General features: G+C 34.2%; 1 protein-coding gene across 25 annotated transcripts in view; it reads left to right on the forward strand.

The window, feature by feature from the left end:
• The window catches only part of FIP1L1 (factor interacting with PAPOLA and CPSF1), a 78,888-nt gene that overhangs the window by 36,343 nt on the left and 21,642 nt on the right, over positions 1–20,903 (forward strand). For 13 of the 25 annotated variants that reach the window (XM_025887336.2, XM_025887337.2, XM_073891672.1 and 10 more), the window contains 3 exons: positions 6,030–6,123; positions 7,800–7,956; positions 20,643–20,669. In XM_025887336.2, coding sequence (XP_025743121.1) covers positions 6,030–6,123; positions 7,800–7,956; positions 20,643–20,669 — 278 coding nt within the window. The remainder of the gene's footprint in view (positions 1–6,029; positions 6,124–7,799; positions 7,957–20,642; positions 20,670–20,903) is intronic. The other 12 variants (XM_073891682.1, XM_025887338.2, XM_073891674.1 and 9 more) reach the window with 1 other exon arrangement.

The raw sequence follows: 20,903 nt of genomic DNA on the forward strand, positions 1-20,903 counted from the left end.
AAACTGTATATGTTGTAGAGGAAATTATTCTTGTGCTTGTGAAGGTAAAAGAAAAAGTATAGAGGCAATACTGTGTGACTCCACAAAACTCAAAATATCAGTATAAAAATATATATGCGTGGATGACAGCCTTACCTTAATTATCAGGCCTTGGTATGTATGACTTTATATTTATTGAGTAATAAGGAGTTAAGTATTCATTTTTATCAACTACTTTAAATTCTTTCTAGAAGGAAATACAATGTGTCTTTCTTGGGCATGCCTTTAGTTGTAGTCCTCAACTTTGGCTGTGTATTGGAATTACCTGGGGAGCTTCAAAAAATTATGGATGCTTAGGCCCTAGAGATTGAATTAAATAGTCTGGTGTGCACTCTGGGCATTGGGATTCTTAAAAGCTCCTAGATGTTTTTGATGTGTAGGAAGCATTGAGAACCACTGATTGAAAAATGGGATTCTGGCTTGACATAAAGATTATTAATTGATTATTAATCAAATATTTAGTGACCGCCTTGGAATATGAGGTAAAAATGATTAATAGGGTGGAACTGATGTTTGCATAGCATTTTATGCCTTATAGAGCTCTTTCTTTTGTGTGAGTCTCATTTAATTTATATTTTCTGTTTCTTTGAAAGTCTTTTTGTTGGTAGCCAGTATCAAAGGTGTATCATGCTGTTTCTCTTGCAAACAGATTGGTAGATAGTGTATTTGCCAAACTGGAAATTGGAAATCCTCCACATGTTATTTTCCTTACATACTTTCTCTGCTCACGTTCTTCCCTTCATTTAAAATTAATGTACTCCCTCCCCATCCTATATGGCTAAATCCATTCTACATGTCTTTCAAGGCTTATTTCTTTCCTAAAGTAGCTTAAAAGATGTTATACCAATTTCCATGCAGAGTTGTTACAGGCATCTATTTAACTGCATGACCTGAGTTAGACAATGATATTGGGAATATTTAATAGTCATGTCTAGGTTTTTCCTAGAAAATGAATCCTTGAACTATTGCTCTTGCTGCACAGTTCTTATTAGGAGCTCTGTTGTGAGAAAAAAAAAATTCATAGATTACTTCAAGGATATTTGATTCATTTATTGTTTTACAGTAGTGGTTCTGAACTTTGAAGCAGTAACTCCTTTGAAAATTTGCTGCAAACTGTGGACTTTTCTGCCTAAAAAATACATTTATACACATGCATATATTTAAGTTGAGGAACCTCCTGATCCCTCAATATCCCATGTATGCTAGTTAAGGATTCTTGCTCAAAAGTACAGTTAAATCCAGGCGCTTGGGTGGCTTCAGTCAGTTAAGTGTCTGCCTTCAGCTCAGGTCATGATCTCAGGGTCCTGGGATCGAGGCCTACGTCGGGCTCCCTGCTCATTAGGGAGTCTGCTTCTCCCTCTGCCTCTTCCCCCACTCATGCTCGCTCGCTCTCTCTCTCAAAAATAAATCTTTTTTTAAAAAAAAAGTACGGTTAAATGCTTAGATCAAGTCTTCGTCAAGAGCACATGTACTCAGACAACACTGTTTGGCTCCACCTGATTAAATTGCTTTTATTGAACTGTGCGTTGTTACACTTCAGCAGGTATTGAGGAACATTTTGAGAAACAGCTCTGTGAAATTCACTTATGTTTTCATTGTAGTAATATTGGAGACTTTGTCCCTATTTCAGTGTTTTTAACAGCATGAGATTACAGTCCATTAGTGACGGGTGTGAAAGCAGTTTCATGGTCTCAACCACCAAATATTTCATGGTTTTGTATTGTTTATTTTGCTTTTTTGTGTGTGATATTTAATACTAATAAATCATGTTTGATTTTAATGTTACTCTTTATCATAAGTGTAAGTAAGTATTGTTTCATGAAACTCAGTTTTTTATATGTGGGTACTGGATTGCTGTGCAAAATGTTTCTTAAATAACTATATTTTGGGGTCAGAAATGTTTGAAAACTGTACTTTATCATACTTCCTCTTAACATGGATTCAGGAGAAATTTTTTTCTCTTTATTTTCATCTATAAAATGGGAATAATAGTTGCTACATCATAGGGTTATTATGAACAGTAAATGCATATAAAGTGCTAAGAACAGTGCTTTCATAGCACATAGTAGGTGCTTAGTAAACACTAGCTGTTATTACCAGGAAATGCCATCTTTAGAGCTAATGCTTTGTTTTTATCTTACACACATCAAAAGACTTTTGTTATTAATGGTGTCCTTTATTTTGGCTGTTAAAAAATGAGAAGCTCAGAGATAGATTTGTGACAAAAGATTAATAACTAATTCTGTGTCTTCCCTTGGTCCTAATATTGTCACTTTTAAAGTTTTTGTTGTATCTTTGTAAGCAGCTTACATCAGAATCACCAAAATACGTCATTTTAATTTAATTCCATTATAATTTCAGAGAGACATTCATATTCATGAAAGGTAGAGACTTATGAACATCCACTGCCTGTATTAATCTTGTAGATTAATGAGACTTCAGATACCCATTGTGGTTAGTTTCTGTCTCTCTTCAGCTTTTTACTGTCCAATATAGAGAAGAGAATCTTGATAGGTACATTAGCTATCTGCCTTATTGAACAAATGTGTAAGTAAGCCCAGGTAAACTGGTGCTATGTGGAAACTCAAGGTACGTAGCTATTCATAGTGAAGCTCTACGAAATCTTTTTATGCATTGAAATAAAAAGTTCATTAAAAATTTTCAGAGTAATATGGTTCAACATCATTTTTCATAATGTGGCATCAAAATAACATCGCTTGTTACTCATCTCTGTTAAATATTATGTACCTTTTGTTACTTTCGTATATGCTTATGTATCTTGTCATAAGATATTTCTGAACAAAATGGTAAACTTCACATTTTTTATTAAGTTAAGGTATATCGGTTTGTGTGGTAAAAATCCCTGGACAAAGGGGTGTTATTATTGTGGAAATGTAAGAAATTGCAATTTTCTGGATTCCCTCTACTGATGGACATTTGTTAAGGCTGATTTTCCATGTGTATATTTTTTGAAACTTAGTATTTGCCACTTTGAATCTTCGGTGATCAATCCATTTAAAGTTGAAAAATTAGACTTCTCTGACCATATTTAAGATAAACTTTAAGAAATGAGTACTCTCATGTGTCCCAGAATTTTTTTTAATTTTTTATTGTTATGTTAATCACCATACATTACATCATTAGTTTTTGACCTAGTGTTCCATGATTCATTGTTTGCGTATAACACCCAGTGCTCCAAGCAGAACGTGCCCTCTTTAATACCCATCACCAGCTAACCCATCCTCCCACCCCCCTCCCCTCTAGAACCCTCAGTTTGTTTTTCAGAGTCCATCGTCTCTCACGGTTCGTCTCTCCCTCTGATTTCCCCCCTTCATTCTTCCCCTCCTGCTATCTTCTTTTTTTTTTTTTTCACATATATTGTATTATTTGTTTCAGAGGTACAGATCTGTGATTCAACAGTCTTGTACAATTCACAGCGCTCACCGTAGCACATACCCTCCCCAATGTCTATCACCCAGCCACCCCATCCCTCCCAACCCCCCTACTCCAGCAACCCTCAGTTTGTTTCCTGAGATTAAGAATTCCTCATATCAGTGAGGTCATATGATGCATGTCTTTGTCTGATTGACTTACTCCGCTCAGCATAACACCCTCCAGTTCTATCCACGTTGTTGCAAATGGCAAGATCTCATACCTTTTGATGGCTGCATAATATTCCATTGTATAATATATACCACATCTTCTTTATCCATTCATCTGTCGATGGACATCTTGGCTCTTTCCACAGTTTGGCTATTGTGGACATTGCTGCTATAAACATCGGGGTACACGTACCCCTTACGGATCCCTACATTTGTATCTTTGGGGTAAATACCCAGTAATGCAATTGCTGGATCATATGGTAGCTCTATTTTCACCTTTTTGAGGAACCTCCATACTGTTTTCCAGAGTGGCTGCACCAGCTTGCATTCCCGCCAACAGTGTAGGAGGGTTCCCCTTTCTCCGCATCCCCGCCAACATTATCTTGTCCCAGAATTATTGAAAGCAGAAGTCTTTAGAAATCCATGGTATATAGAAGTCTTTCATTTGGGAACAGACATTAGACTGTTAGATCTAGATTTAAGTTTTGCTACTTTAACAATTTGGAGACATTGCAAATCCAAATACATTTGTGAGAATTTGTTCTTGAGGGGAATAAATGTTAAAAGATGGAGAGGGGAGAATGCTGCAATCAGGAATAGAAAAGAGTGGAAAAGGAAATAGTAGAGGTAAAGATTTTTACAATGAAGTCTAGGTAGCAATAAAAGGTGAGGGAAATTGTGGCCTCAGGACACATACCTATAGTTGTCAGGATGTTGGAATCTGAGATGTGTGAAGATATCCGAGGGATGATGGCATCTGCTTTGATAATGAAGTTACAGTGGTTATAGTTTTGCAATTGTTTTAAGTTTTAGGGGAAAAATTGGAACAATATTTGTTTTATGTCTGAGGTATTTGGATTTTTCTCATGTGTGACTATTAGGATAGTTTCCAGCTATATCAAAGGGTATGAGTTAAGTTAAAAATCACTTTTTCTCTTTGAGGTCATGAGGAAATCTGGGAAGTCAATGACCTGGCCATAAAATCAGAAAAGCGTGAACTTTAAAAAAAAAAAAAGTTCTATCAGAATTATATAGAACAGAAGTCTAAAGTGGGCAAGATGATAAGTAGGAATGGACTATGTAGTTGAAGACATTTCAAATGCTATTATGTACTTTTACAGGGTTGTCTTTATTTTGTTTTTGTGAGCATAAAATTATTTATGGGGCTTCTCAAGGTTCACTTGAAGCAAACTTTCACCAGTTCTTGATTTTTCAGAAGTCTTGATATCTCAGAAGTGAGTTATCTTGCTAGGAGGCAGCATAGCTCAAGGGAAGGGGTCTCTACGCTTTGGAATCTGAAAGACTCGGATTTGAAAGTTATTTTTGCCATTTAATTATTATTGATGTCAGTGACATCACTATGAGCTCTAACTTTAACATCTCTAACAAATCTACAGTAATTTGTTAAGTGAGGGCTTATTGTGAGGTTTAGGTATAATGTGTAGACATTCAACAAATAGTAGCTGTTATTAGTTGTTTCAGGAACCTAACTGTGGTGACTGTGGAAGGATCCATGGTACTTTGGTGGTTTTACTTCTCTAAAGTTTTTAAAGGCAGAATTGTTCAGAACTGAAATAGAGATGAAGAGAAATTCATCGAATTTACATCCATTTTTCATTGCCTCTTCCTTCAAGTGACTTCTGTATCTTAAGCATATATACTTTAATAAAATCTTTAACTACTAACTGGCTTTTAACATTATTTTTTAAAATTTAACTTACTAGCTTCTCCTAATTAAATTTGCAGCATTATTTTGTGGTAGACTATTTTTCCATCTACTCATCTACTTAAACTTTAATGGATTATAAATACAATTGGAGTGGGGCAGGCATTTAAATATTTAAAATTTTCTGTTTAAAGGCAAGTTATCAGAAATGGAAAACTGGATCCCATTTTATGCTTTCTAATGCTTGGAATAAATCACTAAGAAAAATGTAGTGTATCAAAATGGGCATTATTTCTTTTCAAGTCTCTTGGGGGAATTTTTTAAGTTTTTGTAATAGAATTATTATGTTTTATAATTGCAGCAGCCAAAAGATTTTATTTCCATTCTCTTAGCATTTGCTACCTGATTCAATTCCACAAAGATAAATTTAGTTGGAGACTATTAAAAAATAGTAAATTTAAAAGAAAACCTATAAAAATATTTAAATTTAACATGATCGTCATTGGGTACATTGGTTCCAGCTTACTAATAAAGCTTAGTTTTTATGACAGTACAAAGTAGTGAGATCTAACTTAGTGAAGTTTTTTTTTAATGTGTGTTGTGATCTGGTTTTATTTTAAAGTACATTGCAAAAGGTCTTAGATTTCATTTCTCACCTAATATTTGTGTTTTTTTTCAAACATCTAAGGTGAAACTGAATTGATTCAATTTCTGTGTTACAGGAGATTACCTGGGGCAATTGATGTTATTGGTCAGACTATAACAATTAGCCGAGTTGAAGGAAGGCGACGGGCAAATGAAAACAGCAACATACAGGTTTCGTATTTTAAAAATTATTAATTTTTAAACTGACAGATTGTATCCATATTCTAATTTAATTTATTCAATACACATTTATAGTGCTATGCTGTATGTTTGGTATTTTAGATGCTACCAAGAGATTTAAAATATGGAATTAATCACCCTTTTATTATAAAAGCTATTCCAATTAGAATTTATTATCTTTGGATCTTTTTAAGTAAGATTTCTTTTCCTTTGCTGTAAACATAATATGTAGGTTAATTGGACCAAAAAAGGGAAAATATGGGAAAAGTGTAAAGAAGAAAATTAAACCACCAATAATTCTAGCATCTAAAGGTAACCACTCTTCACACTCTGGTACATCCCCTGCTTGTCACCAAACAAGATTAGGATATACTTTATGATTATTTTTTGTGTATCTTTTTTTTTTTAGTTATCATTTTGATTTTCCATATTCTTAAAATATTTAAAATTCCTTCGTGATAGTTTCATTATATGGATATACCATAATTTAACGTGTCATTTTTGGAGGAAGTAGATTTCCTTTGTTTTCAAGTGGAAGAATGAAGGAGATATTAGTAACTTGGATTCAAGTTAGAACTTTAGTAACAGACTTTCAGCTATTAGCTTGATCATTACTGTTTTTTATTACTACCTTTTCGTGAGTACCTTAAAAAAAATGTCAAAGTGTTTTGATTCTCATTACTTTTAGTAAATTAATCTGCTTTTCTTTAATGTTTAAGGGTAAATCGTTTCTAAACTGGAAGATAGCCCTCTCTTCTTTCCCCCACCATTAAAATGCCATGATTTCTTAAAATCATTCTGTTCCCTACTTTAAAAATAGCTTACCAGCATAAGCATTACAAAAATTACTGTACTTAAATGTAGGGAAAGTTAATGAAAAGAAGGATTATCTGTTTAAATGATACCCTTTAGCCGGCAAAGATTTTAGAAGTACAAATTAAATGCACAACATTATGTTGCATGTTTCTGCTGTTTCCCAAATGTGTTTGCATATCAGAATCCCCCAGGGAGCCTTAACAAAAATCCAGATTTCTTCGTGTCACTTTTGTAGGTTTGCTGCCTGTCCCTTACCTCTTTACATAGATCAGTGTTTTGTAAATACATTTACTTTTCAAGTATAAACTCTCGTTTTTAAAGTTATAAGACTCACATGAAAAAGTTATTTATGTATCTGGCTGCCTATTTACTTGCACCCTGTTAATGCATGCAACCTGACGATGACAAGCCCTAGTACAGTGGATAGCTGTTTCTGCTGCCATGTTAATTTCCTAATGCTGGTATTTGTGACTAATGATTACATTGCCTTAATTTGAGTACTGTAGGTTGGTTGGGTAGCAAAGATAATACTCATTATATTTATAAAGTATTAATTTAGAAGTACACTTGTTTAGAATGTTTTTATTATTACTTTTTTGGGGTACTGATTCAGTCATTTTTTCTAGGCTTTATGGACACCTTAAAAAGAGTGTGTGAGTGTATACTCACATCTGTATATATACATACATATCACACACATGGAAAAAATTACTTCTACCTCCCCAAAGTATGTGTATGTGAATAAAACTTTTTACTTCATTTCTTAAATGAAATGAAATGAATTTAATGAGTTTTTAATCTTAGATAAGAACATTTATTCATTTTTTAAATTAACTATGCTTTAATTTTAGGTCCTTTCTGAAAGATCTGCTACTGAAGTAGACAACAATTTTAGCAAACCACCTCCATTTTTCCCCCCAGGAGCTCCTCCCACCCACCTTCCACCTCCTCCATTTCTTCCACCACCTCCAACTGTCAGCACTGCTCCACCTCTGATTCCACCACCAGGTAAATAATAAATAAGTCATTTGATTTTGGGAAAAAAAAAAGTAATCATGAGTGTTTTTTTTATTTTTAATTCTAACAATTAAAATATATATTTGAAAATAAAATCTTCATTGATTATACTGCATTAAAATTATAATAGGAAACTTACATTAAATCTTCAATAGATTCACAGTGAATCTATTCATCAGTGAAACAGATCTATATGTGCTATTTCAGCATAGCAAAGAGAATATGCTAAAATAGAGAATGGACAGATGCTAAAATTGTGATCTAAAAGTATGATTGTGATCACTAAAGTTGCTAATTGTATACGGATAAATCCATATTGAATTGTAAACCATGTTAACTTGTTTTGAAAAAAGTTTTGGAGATACTTTTAGAATTGGAATAGGTTTAAAAAAATATATCCTGTGAAGTGAAAATCTCAGTCTGGTCATCTTTGTATACTGATTTCCTTTTAGGAGACTGCTTCTGGGTGCCAGGTACCTGGTACTTACTTCTTTTAAACAAGACAAAATTAAATTTCTATCGTATTTTCAGCCACTTTTGATTATTTATTTTATTGGTGGCAATAGAAAAAATTCACAAGCAATCCCTAAATTTTATATTTTCACCTTACATCCAGTGGCCTTTGTTACTTTATTCCCAGTAAGCTTCTAATATTTATTCCCCTTAATCAGTTTTTAATGAAACTAACAAGATTGAGATAATAATTAACTTTCTTCCTATGGAGAATGCCAATAGTAAATGATAAAAACTAGTTCCTGGTCCTAATTATAATTACACATGTGAGATATGCTAAAATTTGCTTTAATAAAATCAGTTCATACTAAAGAGCCATGTCCACTCAGTCATTTCGAGAGAGCCATGCTTGTTTTAAGGTGCCAGTTGTGATCAGAGTACCTAGGCAAATAAAGGGTCTGAGTAGTCTTTCCCTGTAGTATTCATCCTTGGTCTCTATAAATGTCAGCTGTTGCATTGGACCTACAGCCACAGCACCTTTGATTCCCTTCCAGTGTCACTTTTATATTCAAAAAGGATGAGAATTATTATGAAAAACGACTGGTTTTAGAGACTGTGTTGTCTCAAAAACAGAGGAAAGAGAAGACGGGATAGGTTGGAGGTGCTTATTCCAGACAACATTATTTCTAAAATTCAACGAATTTCTTGTTCTGGAGCATAAACCATTTCAGAAGTTGTAATTGGACCCATGACTCTTGGGTCTTCCATATGGAGAGTTTTCCATATGGTGAGAATTAACCAAAGGAAAAGGGAATGGAATGAAGACTTAGTGATTCATAGATGAGTCCTTTGTCTACTGAACATGATAAAATGTAGAAATAGTTAATTCTGAACATACTTGATTTGATGACACTAAAAGATAATCAATGTATGTGGTAATAGTGTTATGCCAGATTGCTTGGTAATCTAACTTTACTAGGTATTAAAGGTGATTTAAAAGAATTATTTTTTTATTACTAGCTAACATAGTATATCCCCAGATTGCTAACAGTTTATATAGTCAGCACTAGCTGTTGTGAGAGAGTAAGTGGTGTGAGTGAGAGAGAGGTATAAAAAATGGTGAAGAAATAAATACCTTTTTGGTATAAGAATATTTAGAAGCTCTATAGGATGTTGCTTATAGGCACTGGCATTATCTGGAAGCACACTTTTTTCCAAAATGACAAGACTACTCCATTTCTTTGCCATATAACTTCTGTTTATAAGGATAATGGCTTTTAAAAATGTTCAGATTATCTATGGCATTATACCGTAGAGTCACACTCCTTATTTTTTTGTTGTTTAGGTTATTTATTTACAGGCTTACCTCGGAGATATTACAGTTTTAGACCACCTCAATAAAAAGAATCAAAATTTTGGTTTCTCAGTGCATATAAAAGTTATGTTTATACTCTCCCGCAGTCTGTTGAATGTGCAGTAGCATTATTTCTAAAAATACCTTAATACATTAATTAAAAAGTACTTTGTTGCTAAAAAATGCTTACCACCATCTGAGCTTTAAGTGAGTCATCTTTTGCTGACCTTGGGGTCTTGCCTTGATGTTGGTGACTGCTGACTGATCAGGATGGTGGTTGCTGAAGGTTGGAGTGGCTGTGGCAATTTCTTTTAATAAGACAACAGTGAAGTTTACCACATCCATTGAGTCTTCCTTTCATGAACAATTGATTTCTCTGTAGCAGTGATGCTGTTTGATAGCATCTTATCTACAGTAGAACTTCCTTCCAAATTGAAGTCAGTCCTCTCAAACTGTGCTGCTGCTTTATCAACTAAGTTTAGGTAATATTCTCAATCCTCTTTTTGCCATTTCAACAATCTTCACAGCATCTTCACCAGAAGTAGGTTCCACGTCAAGAAACCACTTTTTTTTGCTCATCCATGAGAAGCAACCCCTTATCTGTTAATGTTTTGTCATGAGCTTGCGGCAATTCAGTCACGTCTTCAGGCTCCACTTCCCATTCTAGTTCTCTTGTTATTTCTACCACACCTGCACTTACTTCCACCACTGAAGTCTGGAACCCCTCACAGTCCTCCATGAGGGTCAGAATCCACTTCTTCCAAACTCCTGTTTATGTTGATATTTGGATCTTTATCCATGAATCGTGAATGTTCTTAATGGCATCTCGAATGATGAATCTTTTCCAGAAGGTTTTCAATTTACTTTGCCCAGATGCGTCAGAGGAATCACTATCAATGGCAGCTATAGTCTTATGAAATGTATTTCTTCAGTAAGACTTGAAAGTCAGAATGACTCCTTGATCCATGGGCTGCAGAATGGATATTTTGTTATGAGGCATGAAAACATTAATCTTTTTTTTTTTTTTTTGAAAACATTAATCTTAATGTATGTCTCCAACAAAGAGAGAGCTCTTAGGTGACCAGGTGCATTGTCGATGGGCAGTGATATTTTGAAAGGAATCCTTTTTTCTGAGCAGTAGTCTCAACAGTGGGCTTAAAATATTCGGTAAACCATGTTGTAAACAGATGTGCTGTCATCCAGGCTTTGTTGTTCCATTTATAGAGCACAGGCAGAGTGGATTTAGCATAATTCTTAAGGGCCCTAGGACTTTCAGAATGGTGAACATTAGCTTCAACATTAGCTTCAATTAGCCCCCCACAAGAGAGTCAGCCTGTCCTTTGAAACTTCGAAGCCAAGGCCTTGACTTCTTTTCAGCTGTGAAAGTCCCCGATGGCATCTTCTTCCAACAGAAGGCTGTTTTGTCTACATGAAAATCTGTTGTTTAGTGTGGCCACCTTTATGAATGATCTTAGCTGGATCTTCTGGGGAACTCGCTGCAGCTCCTACATCAGCACTTGCTGCTTCGCCTTGTACTTTATGTTATGGAGACGGCTTCTTTCCTTCAACCTCATGAACCAACCTCTGATAATTTTAGCCTTTTCTTGTATAGCTTCCTCACCTCTCTCAGCCTCCATAGAATTGAAGAGGGTTTTAAGGGCCTTGCTCTGAATTAGCCTTTGGCTTAAGGGAATATTGTGGCTGGTTTGATCTTCTCTCCAGACCACTCAGACTTTCTCTGTATTTGTAGTAAGGCTATTTTGCTTTCTTAACAGTTGTGTGTTCACTGAGTAGCACTTTTAATTTCCTTCAAGAATTTTTCCTTTGCATTCACAATTTGTATGTCACAAGAGGCCTAGCTTACAGCCAGTTGGCTTCTGGCATGCCTTTCTTAACTAAACTTAATCATTTCTAGCTTTTCATTTAAAGTGAGGGATGTGTGACTCTTCCTTTCACTTGAACACTTAGAGGCCATTGTAGGGTTATTATTGGCCTAATTTCGTTCTTGTGTCTCAGGAGAAGGAGAGAGGCCAGTCGTTGTCGGTTACTCAAGCAATCACAACACAAACAACATATATCGATTAAGTTTGCCATCTTATATATGATCAGAGTTTGTGGTGTCCCAAAACAGTTACAACAGTAACATCAAAAGATCACTGACCACAAATCACCATAACAAATAAAATAGTGAAAAGTTTGAAATACTGTGACAGTTACCTTAAATGTGACACAAAGACATGAAATTACAAACACTTTGGGAAATGACTCCAGTGGACTTGCTGAAATGTAGTGTTGCCTCAAACCTTCCAATTTGTTAAAAACACAGTAACTATGGAGCGCAGTACAGTGGGTGCAATAAAATGAGGTATGCCTGTAATGTTAATTTTCAGCTACATGCTTTCCATATTTTAAATACCTATCCAGATTTCCTTTGATTGCTTATTCTTAGAATTTCCATGCTGTCCTGTCAGCATTTAAGGATACTGATTCAGATGAATTCTGATGTCGGTTTAAAAGCAATATCTAACTGTGGTATATTTGCTGGTGGCAGGGAGATACCAGTTCATACTAAAACCAAATATTTGTAAATTGAGACTATCTGAATTACTCCTTACTTTTACTAGATTTTGAGCTGTTGGGAGAGAAGGTAGTCTGTATTTCCATCAGTGTTTCCCAACAGTGCTAATCACAAAGATCTTTTGTATACTTGACATTCCCTAAATAAGATAGCTGATTGAGTTAACATGTTTCTGTATCCATAACACCAGAGAGATTTTCAGATTGTACAGTCACACAGACACTTAGCAATCAAAGTGGTTACTAGCTTTTCCATAACAGTATGGCTGCATAGATGCTTACCAGCTGAATATAGGCCTTGATTAAAGCCACATTTTCAGTTACCGTTTACCACAGAACCACATGATTACAGTATGTCCTGTAGAGTTCACTGTAATTTAGATCACCTTAAGAATCATAAGCAGCTAATGAAAGAAAGCTGTGGCTCAGGAGTCTTTTTATAAGTTTGCCTTAAAAAGTACTCTTTTCTTAGAGAAACCTTGGGTTTTCTTTTTGCTTCCTTGAGAAATACTAAAAGGAAAAAGGAAAAAAATCCTTTGAGAATTTAAACATATATTAATGTTGTCTTTGTTAACATTTGCTTTCAAATGCACATGCTTTCAAATCTGTAGGCCTGTATATGCTGAGACAAACATAGTAATGACCTTTACACCCATGTTTGGGGATGTTAATTTTTTCATAAATTGGATTTTTTTCACAAATAGAACCATATATCCAGATTTGCGTGGAACCTACTTTATACCTTTATCCCAGTATAACTCTTATTAAATTCACTCTCAGAAATGCCTTGATTTGGAGAAAAAAAATTTATGGCCAACTCTTAGAGGTTTCCAGGCATGACTCATTGCATAAGTAGATAGTTACTACTTAACCTCCTTAACAATGATGAGGTGATAGAGATTGCATGCATTCAAGGGACCTTTTACTGTCAAATAGCAGACAAGGAGAGGTGTATTGCCTCCTACCCACCCCCCCAAACACACATCTACAGAGGTACATGAAACCTCGTTAGTAACAGAACAAAATATTTGCCACAATTGATTTGTGTCAAGAGTGGAGAAAGTTTTGTGTTGGACAGTACAGCAAACATGTAAAGGTCCTAAATTAATGTTGTGACATTTGGAGTAGATTTTTAAATGAAAAAATATTTAATGTGGTTTTCTGTTACCATAGTAACAGGAGCTTGAAAACACGGATTATTCAACATCTTTGTTAATTTTCAGAAAATTTGTTATTCTCATCGCCTAGTGAACCGCCCAATAGTTTCTATTCTGTTAAGTTTTTCAGAAATACATTAGTGCAGCTTCATGCCTTCAGTGAGTAATAGTAGAAATTCAGTTGACCCTTGAAAAACATCAGGGCTAGGGGCACCAACCCCCGAAGCACTCAAAAATCCACATGTGACTGGACCTGACTGGACCTTCCAGAAACTTCTGATAGCCCATTGTTGACTGGAAGCCCTACTAATAATAACATAAACAGTCAATCAACACATACTTTTTATGTTATGTGGATTATATATTGTATTCTTATAATAAGGTAAGCTAGAGGAAAAAAATGTTAATATCATAAAGAATAGAAAATGCATTTATAGGTCTGCACTATAAAAAAAAAAAATGCACATTTAAGTGGACCTGTGCAGTTCAAAGCCCTCTTGTTCAAGGGTCACTTGTAATAGCTAATAATAGCTAATATATATTGAATGCTTATTGTTGGAGGCACTATTCTGAGCACATTTCGTGTATTAACTCAATATGATTCTTGACAATGACTAAAATAGGTATTACTCTAATTTTACAGAATAGAAACTGGGACTTAAAAGAGTTTAAGCTAGAAAATAGCAGAACCAGCAGGCAGTTTTGTCCAAAAGCCTGTTTTGTTAACTATGTTGAATCGAATCATGTCATTTATGTGTATATTCCCCCCAATAACGTGTCTTTTCAAAGTTTTTTTTTTTTTTTTTTTCAACTATTTCCCTCATGTTGAAGTGCATGCATATGTATTTCTGGTAGAGAAGTTATGGAGCTTGTAAAGAGCAGGAACCAGATTTTTTTTTTTTTTTTAAACATCCAGTTAGCTGAGATTTTGCTGTTTGCCTGATTTGTGTTAAGTCTGTTTACTGAATAAACCAGTTGTGATATACTTGTTTATTGGAAGAAGAATTGTAAAATTGGTAAGATTCATGTTATAGTGCAGTTGATTTTATGGTACTTTTTTATTGTGGTAAAATGTACATAATATTTATTATTCTCACTATCTGTTCAGTGGCATTAAATACATTGACAGAGTTGTATAACCATCACTATGATGGTTACAGTTACACACTTCCTTATCCATAATGAAACTGTACTTACTAAACAGTAACCTTTACCCTATCCCCCAGCTCCTGTAGCCTCCATTCTTTCTTTCTCTGTGAATTTGCCTATTGTAGGTACTTCATGTAAGTGAAATCATTACAGTATTTGTCCTGTATCTGGCTTATCTTGTTTTTTAAACAATTTAATGCTTGTAAACTATTTTTTTAAACTATGTTCAAACTAAATATTACAGACTTTTAATTTAGATTTTTAAATGTTAATTTTAGTGTCATCCTATTTTATCTTCATTTTTTATAATAGAGTTTATTGAAAGAGAGGAAGGCCAGATTTATTTTAGCTCATTTCTTATAACATTAATCAAAATTAAAGCTCATGTGACTATGGTTCTATAAGTCTTCAGAACAATTAAAATCTAGTTCAGGATTCCATTAAGTAGAGGAAGGCTCTTTGCTTTACTGAAATACTGTATAGTCCAATTAGTGCAGACCACAGAGAACAATGATCCCTGCTTTTAAAGTTGTATATAGGGTTTAGCTGTTTATCTAGATTTTAAAATGTGTAGGATTCTGCATTTTAGAAGGAATTCCTAAATTCATTCCTAAAGACTATCATCAAGTACATTAGTGTCTCACTAGTCATGTAGTACTTTTATATGCACTTAAAAATTCATGTTCATTCCTTAAATATCTTGATGGTTTTGGGTTATAGCAGTGACACATGGGGTTAGGGAGAAAGGCAGCTCATATCTGGAGTCTTTCTGCATTTTCTCTAAGGCCTACATTGTCTGTGGATTAAGTTCTCTGTTAGCAGTCTGGTTTTAGCCCAGTGGCTCTTAAACTTTTTGGTCAGAGACCACTTTATACACTAAAAAAAATTACTACAATCTCCCAAAGAGCTTTTATTTATGCATGGTATATCTATTTTTTGTATTAGAAATAAAAACTAATAAATTAAAATGTTATGTAAAAAATACTCATAATAAACCCGTTACATATTAGCATTAAGATATTTGTGTGAAAAATAATTTTTTCCAAAACAACAAAAAACAGTGTATAGAGTGGTCTTGTTTTACACTTTTGCCATTTTTTCTTTTTTTTTTTTTTTTTTACTATGCGGCTTAATAGAAAAAAACTGGATTCTCCTGTTTGTTCCTGCATTAAATCTTTTGCGATTTCACATGTCATGTAGCCTCTAGAAAAATTTATTAGACACTTAGAATGAGCATGGAAATGGCAAATAATATCTTAGTATTTTTATGAAACTAATTTTAACCTTGCAGATTCCTTAAAGGGGTCTTAGAGACCCCCTGGAATCTCCAGATAACACTTTGAGAACTGCTACTTTGGCAAAAGCTTGGCCTATTCTAGATGAATATTATCCGCACCCTTTCTCAAGTATAATTTTGAGAAGCTGTTTTATTAATATAATACTTACTAAGCTATTTTTATAGTTCTGTAAGATTTTTGGTCTTATTCAGCAAATCTGCTTATTAACTGATGCTTTTTGCCAAAAATATATTTTCCAAAAGTACCTTTAAAAAAGAATTCCTTGAAATTTTTGAGAACTGTACTCATTTTCTCTTTTGTTTTTCTATATCAGTATTTTCAGTAAACTCAAAATAGGATGTTATTTTTAAAGGGTAGATGTTAGACAATATGTGTGTGTGTGTGTATAATTTTAGAAATATTGACACACAGAAAAGCATGTAGTGGAAGGTAATATTTAAAGATTTTTATAAACCTTGACTTTATGTACTCAATTTCTTTGTGCTGAATTTACTTGCAAGCTTGACGACTTAGAAGTAGAAATCAGTGAGAAAGTGATCAAGCTTATCCATTTGTAACATAATGGTACTGATGAATTTAGAAGTTACTAGTGAGAACTTGGAAGCATAATTTGCGTAATTCTGCCATGCCTTTTTCTTTCACTTGACCTTAATAGACAAATGATAGGTAGTTATTAAACGTATTTGTTAGCTGTTGCTGAGTAACAAATCACTCCAGAAAGTAGGGATTTAGAACAACATACGTTTATTATTGAACAGTTTTAGTGGGTTAGGAATGTGGGGACGGCTTAGCTGGGTCCTCTGCTTCAGTCTGCCACAGACTTTGGGATGGACATCTCAAAGGCTTGACTGAGAAAGTACTCTTTTTCAAGATTACTCACCTCTTTGTTGAAATCAAGATTCACTTCCTCTCCTACATGGCAGCTTGCTTCAGGAAAACATGCATGCCAAGAATACTGTAGAGGATACCAGCAAAATAGAAGTCACTGTGTTTTGTAATCTAGTCACAGAAGTGACATCCCATCATTTTGCTGGATTTTGTTTGTTAGAAATAAGTCATTATATCCAGCCCATACTCAGAGGGAGTGTATAAATACCAAAAGTATAAAAAGGCATAAATATCTGCAATCAGGGATCATTAGAGGCCGTGTCAGAGGCTACCTAGCATATATCAACTCTTTTCTGCCTTAGGAAAACAGTGATGGGCTGCATTGAAAATGAGCTCATACACAATTTTTATTGTTTTTTGTTGACTGCAGAGCCTCTATTAATTTTGTGCAAATTTAAAAAATATAGTTTAAATACCTTTCAAAAAGTATCACAGGGCTGATGCCTTTCTATTTTTTTTGCTTCAATTCCTTCAGTTCCCAAAGAGGATTTCAGGTCCCCCCACACCTTCATGCTTTCCACTGAAGAGTGTGCATTACAGGAAAAAGTAAATCTGATTCTCTTTCTTTTGAGGATGCCAGGTGGTTATCCTATAGCTCTATCGTTTTACTTCAAGGTGTCACATGCTTTGTTAGTTTCATAAAAATTTGAAATGGGATCTATTTTATATGTATTGAATATTGTGGTGTTAAGCACTGCAACACATAGAGAAGTTTAGGATCTGATTTATTGATTCTCAAAGTATGGTCTCTGCTCAGCAACATTATCCTCTCCTTGTTAGGAATGCACATTCTGTGGCCCCACTCCAGACCTACTGAATCAGAAATTCTAGGGAAGGGACCCAGCAATCTGTGTTTTAACCAACTGTCCAGGTGATTCTGGTGGTCACTAAAGTTTCAAAACCACTAATTTATCCAGTCCTCTTAGAACTTGAATATTACTTTTTCAAAAGCTTTGGCCTGTAGTACTAGAAATCTTACTCTTACTACTGTTATGCAAAGCTTTCCAGGGAAATAAACATTTTTGTCCTACTCATTTTACAGATAAAGGAAACAGTAAAACACAGTACTTCCTTTGTGTAATTCCAGTCTGTTGGTGAGGGAGCGTGTGTTGGTCAGGAAGGTGGGAGTGTTGAGGGTGAAGATAGGAATTTTTCTCTTTCCTTATGCTGTTTCTCTTTTGTTAACAAAAGTCAAATTACTAAGTCATGATTTTTGTATGAGAGTTACATTGAACCAACATTATATCACATACTAAACTTTCGTGGTTGCATTTTGAAAATATATCCGATAATACTAAAGAATTGATTTGTATTGTGTTTCATCGACTTTGTGGTTCTCTTTGGGTGAACATTTACCAATAAAGAATTGCATTGAAATATCTTAGATGAAATAGAGGCCTCACAAGAAGGGCCTTTTTTAGTTCTCATGTTAACTTTGTGATGAGTAGATGATGACTGGAAAGACATCTTTACATATAGCATGAGTTTTCTTTTTGTTCTTCATTCTTTCCAGTTGATTTTTAAAAAAAAAAACCTGTCCTATGATACTACTGTAGTGAGAATTAAAAGACTAATTTTAACAACCTTCATAGCATATTTAATAATTTGGTTACAAGTCTTTCTTTGTTTTCTGAAAATTTGTCAACTTAGATGTTTTTAAAGGCTAAATTTTGAGAGGGCTGACTAGTAATTTCTTATTTTGCATAAATTCACATTTTAGTAAGCTGTAGCGAACTTTAGAGTGATGCATGTTGCTCATGTGTTCATTTAAGGGTAGTTTATTAGGATTACAGAGTGTTTTGCTGAATTTCATACAGTTCTTTATCTTATACAGTAGCTTCTCCCCACCACCCCCCCGCCTTTATCTGCAAGGATATGTACCAGGACCCCCAGTGAGTACCTGAAATGGTAGATAGCATTGAACCTTATATATGCTATGTTTTTTTTTTCCCATTCATACATAACCTATGATAAAGCTTAATTTATAAATTCGACACAGTAAGGGATTAACAACAATAATAAAATAGAACAATTATAACAGTATACTATAATAAAAGTTATTTGAATGTGATCTCTCCCTCTCTCTCTGAAAATATTTCAGTTGTACTGTGCTCACCTTTCTTGTGACAACGTGAGTTGATAAATGCCTATGTCCTGAGATGAAGTGAGGTGAATGGCATAGGCCCTGTGACATAAATAGCATTGGGCTACTCTTGACCTTTTGACAGTACATCAGAAGGAGGATCACCTGCCTCCAGAATGCGGTTGACTACAGATAACTGAAACTGGAAAGCATGGCTAAGAAGGGACTACTATACACCTAAAAAAAAAAAAATCATGTATTTAAATGTAAAAACTAGGTCACATAGTGAAGTTAAGTTAAACAGTGCTCTAAAAGACTTTATACTGTTCTAAAGAAAATTAGGTAATAGATATTAAGAATGTTTAATATGTTCTGCCTTTCTTACTTTTCCCATTTAGTATGGTGTCTGGGACTCTGCTAGCTTATATTGTTTGCTGGATTCTTTTAGTTTAGTAATTTAGGAAGCAGCAAGGTAACTTCAGGATGGACAAGAATTGCCATTAAGTATTACACTGAGTTAGTAGACATTTGGAGGTCTAATGATTTTCGAAAAATAATGGCTTTACATGTCTTTTATATATCTTTTTCAGTCTTCTTGGTTTTGTAAGTTTAGCATATCCTTTTATTGTATGGGTGGTTAAATCAGGTGTTTCATTCTCCGTTTTAAAGCCACTGGCTGCCTTAAGATTTTTTTATATAAACCTCTTATTCTGGTAAAACATGAACAGAACAATTCCAAATTATTAGCAGATGTTTCCATTGACAAAATATTTGAAAGTAATTGTTTTCATTATTTTTTCGCCATGCATTTAATTAATGATTTCAACTTCCCCCCCCCCTCTTTTGGACTAATTTTGATGCAGTTTTTAAGATAGGATTTAGTAAACCATTCTGTGTTTTTTTCTATTTTCCTACCTAGAAGCGTCATTTTCCTTCAAACAAAAAGAATCTATCTGTATGTCACATAACTTTTACATTAGGATTTAAGGGCACATTTGACCAGTGTAAATTGAGAATGTTTATTTAAACATAGTTTATTTCTTAAAGTTTATAATGTGTGCAAATGAATGAGAGTCACTCAAATTAGTATTTACTGACTCCTATAGAAAAAAATTGTCCACATTTATCTTAATGTGCCCTGGGGGTATATACATATGAATTGGCTATACCCCCCTTTTGTACTCTTACAAATCAAAGGAAATATTTTCCCCAATCCTGTCGACAATAGTAAAACGATCCAAATCAACATTCGAACGCCCCACAAAGCTTTACTAAAGTGAAAAGTCATCATCTTCAGAGTTACCTTGTATTACCTGCAGTATTAAAGAGCCCATTGATAATTTCCCTATTAAACTAAATAACAAGATCAGATGTTGATTATCAGACTTAGTGTTAATTTCATGGAGTTTGATATTTGTGCACTAAAAATGCACAAGTGTGCTTTTTTAACTGTTGTCTAACTTGTTTGTGATTACACCTAGTAGGGGAAATCTTGTTACCAAGTTGTTAGACTGGGTTTTCATCAGGAAGTCGGATGTTATACTGGAATTGTTGGTCCTCTGCAAGAAAACAGAATGCTTCTTTTGAGTGAATAAGCCAGGAAAATGAGGCGAGGGGTTTTATTTCAAAGGTTTTTTTTTTTTTTTTGGTGATGGCATAAATACATAACAGGTTATAAAATCCAATTACTATATTAAATTTCATCACTTGTTTTTTAGGTATTCCAATAACTGTACCACCTCCAGGTAAAACTTTTTTCATGTTTTCTCCATCATTGTTAATAAACATGAAATTTCAAGCTTATAGTTACAGGAGGGACAGTGTCGATGTGGTTAGACAATGGAATAGGCTTTTGGGATTTCAAGGTCCTATTTTCAGCTCTGCCTTTGCTTCATTCCAGTTTTGATTAAGATATTTAGTTTTCTTATATCTGTCTTACCCATTTTTGTAGAAATAGAGATTCTGAGAAAATTCTCACC

Source organism: Callorhinus ursinus, unplaced genomic scaffold (genome assembly GCF_003265705.2).
Source record: "Callorhinus ursinus isolate GAN/ISIS: 27379988/994484 unplaced genomic scaffold, GSC_fseal_2.0 scaffold4, whole genome shotgun sequence".
NCBI lineage: Eukaryota > Metazoa > Chordata > Mammalia > Carnivora > Otariidae > Callorhinus > Callorhinus ursinus.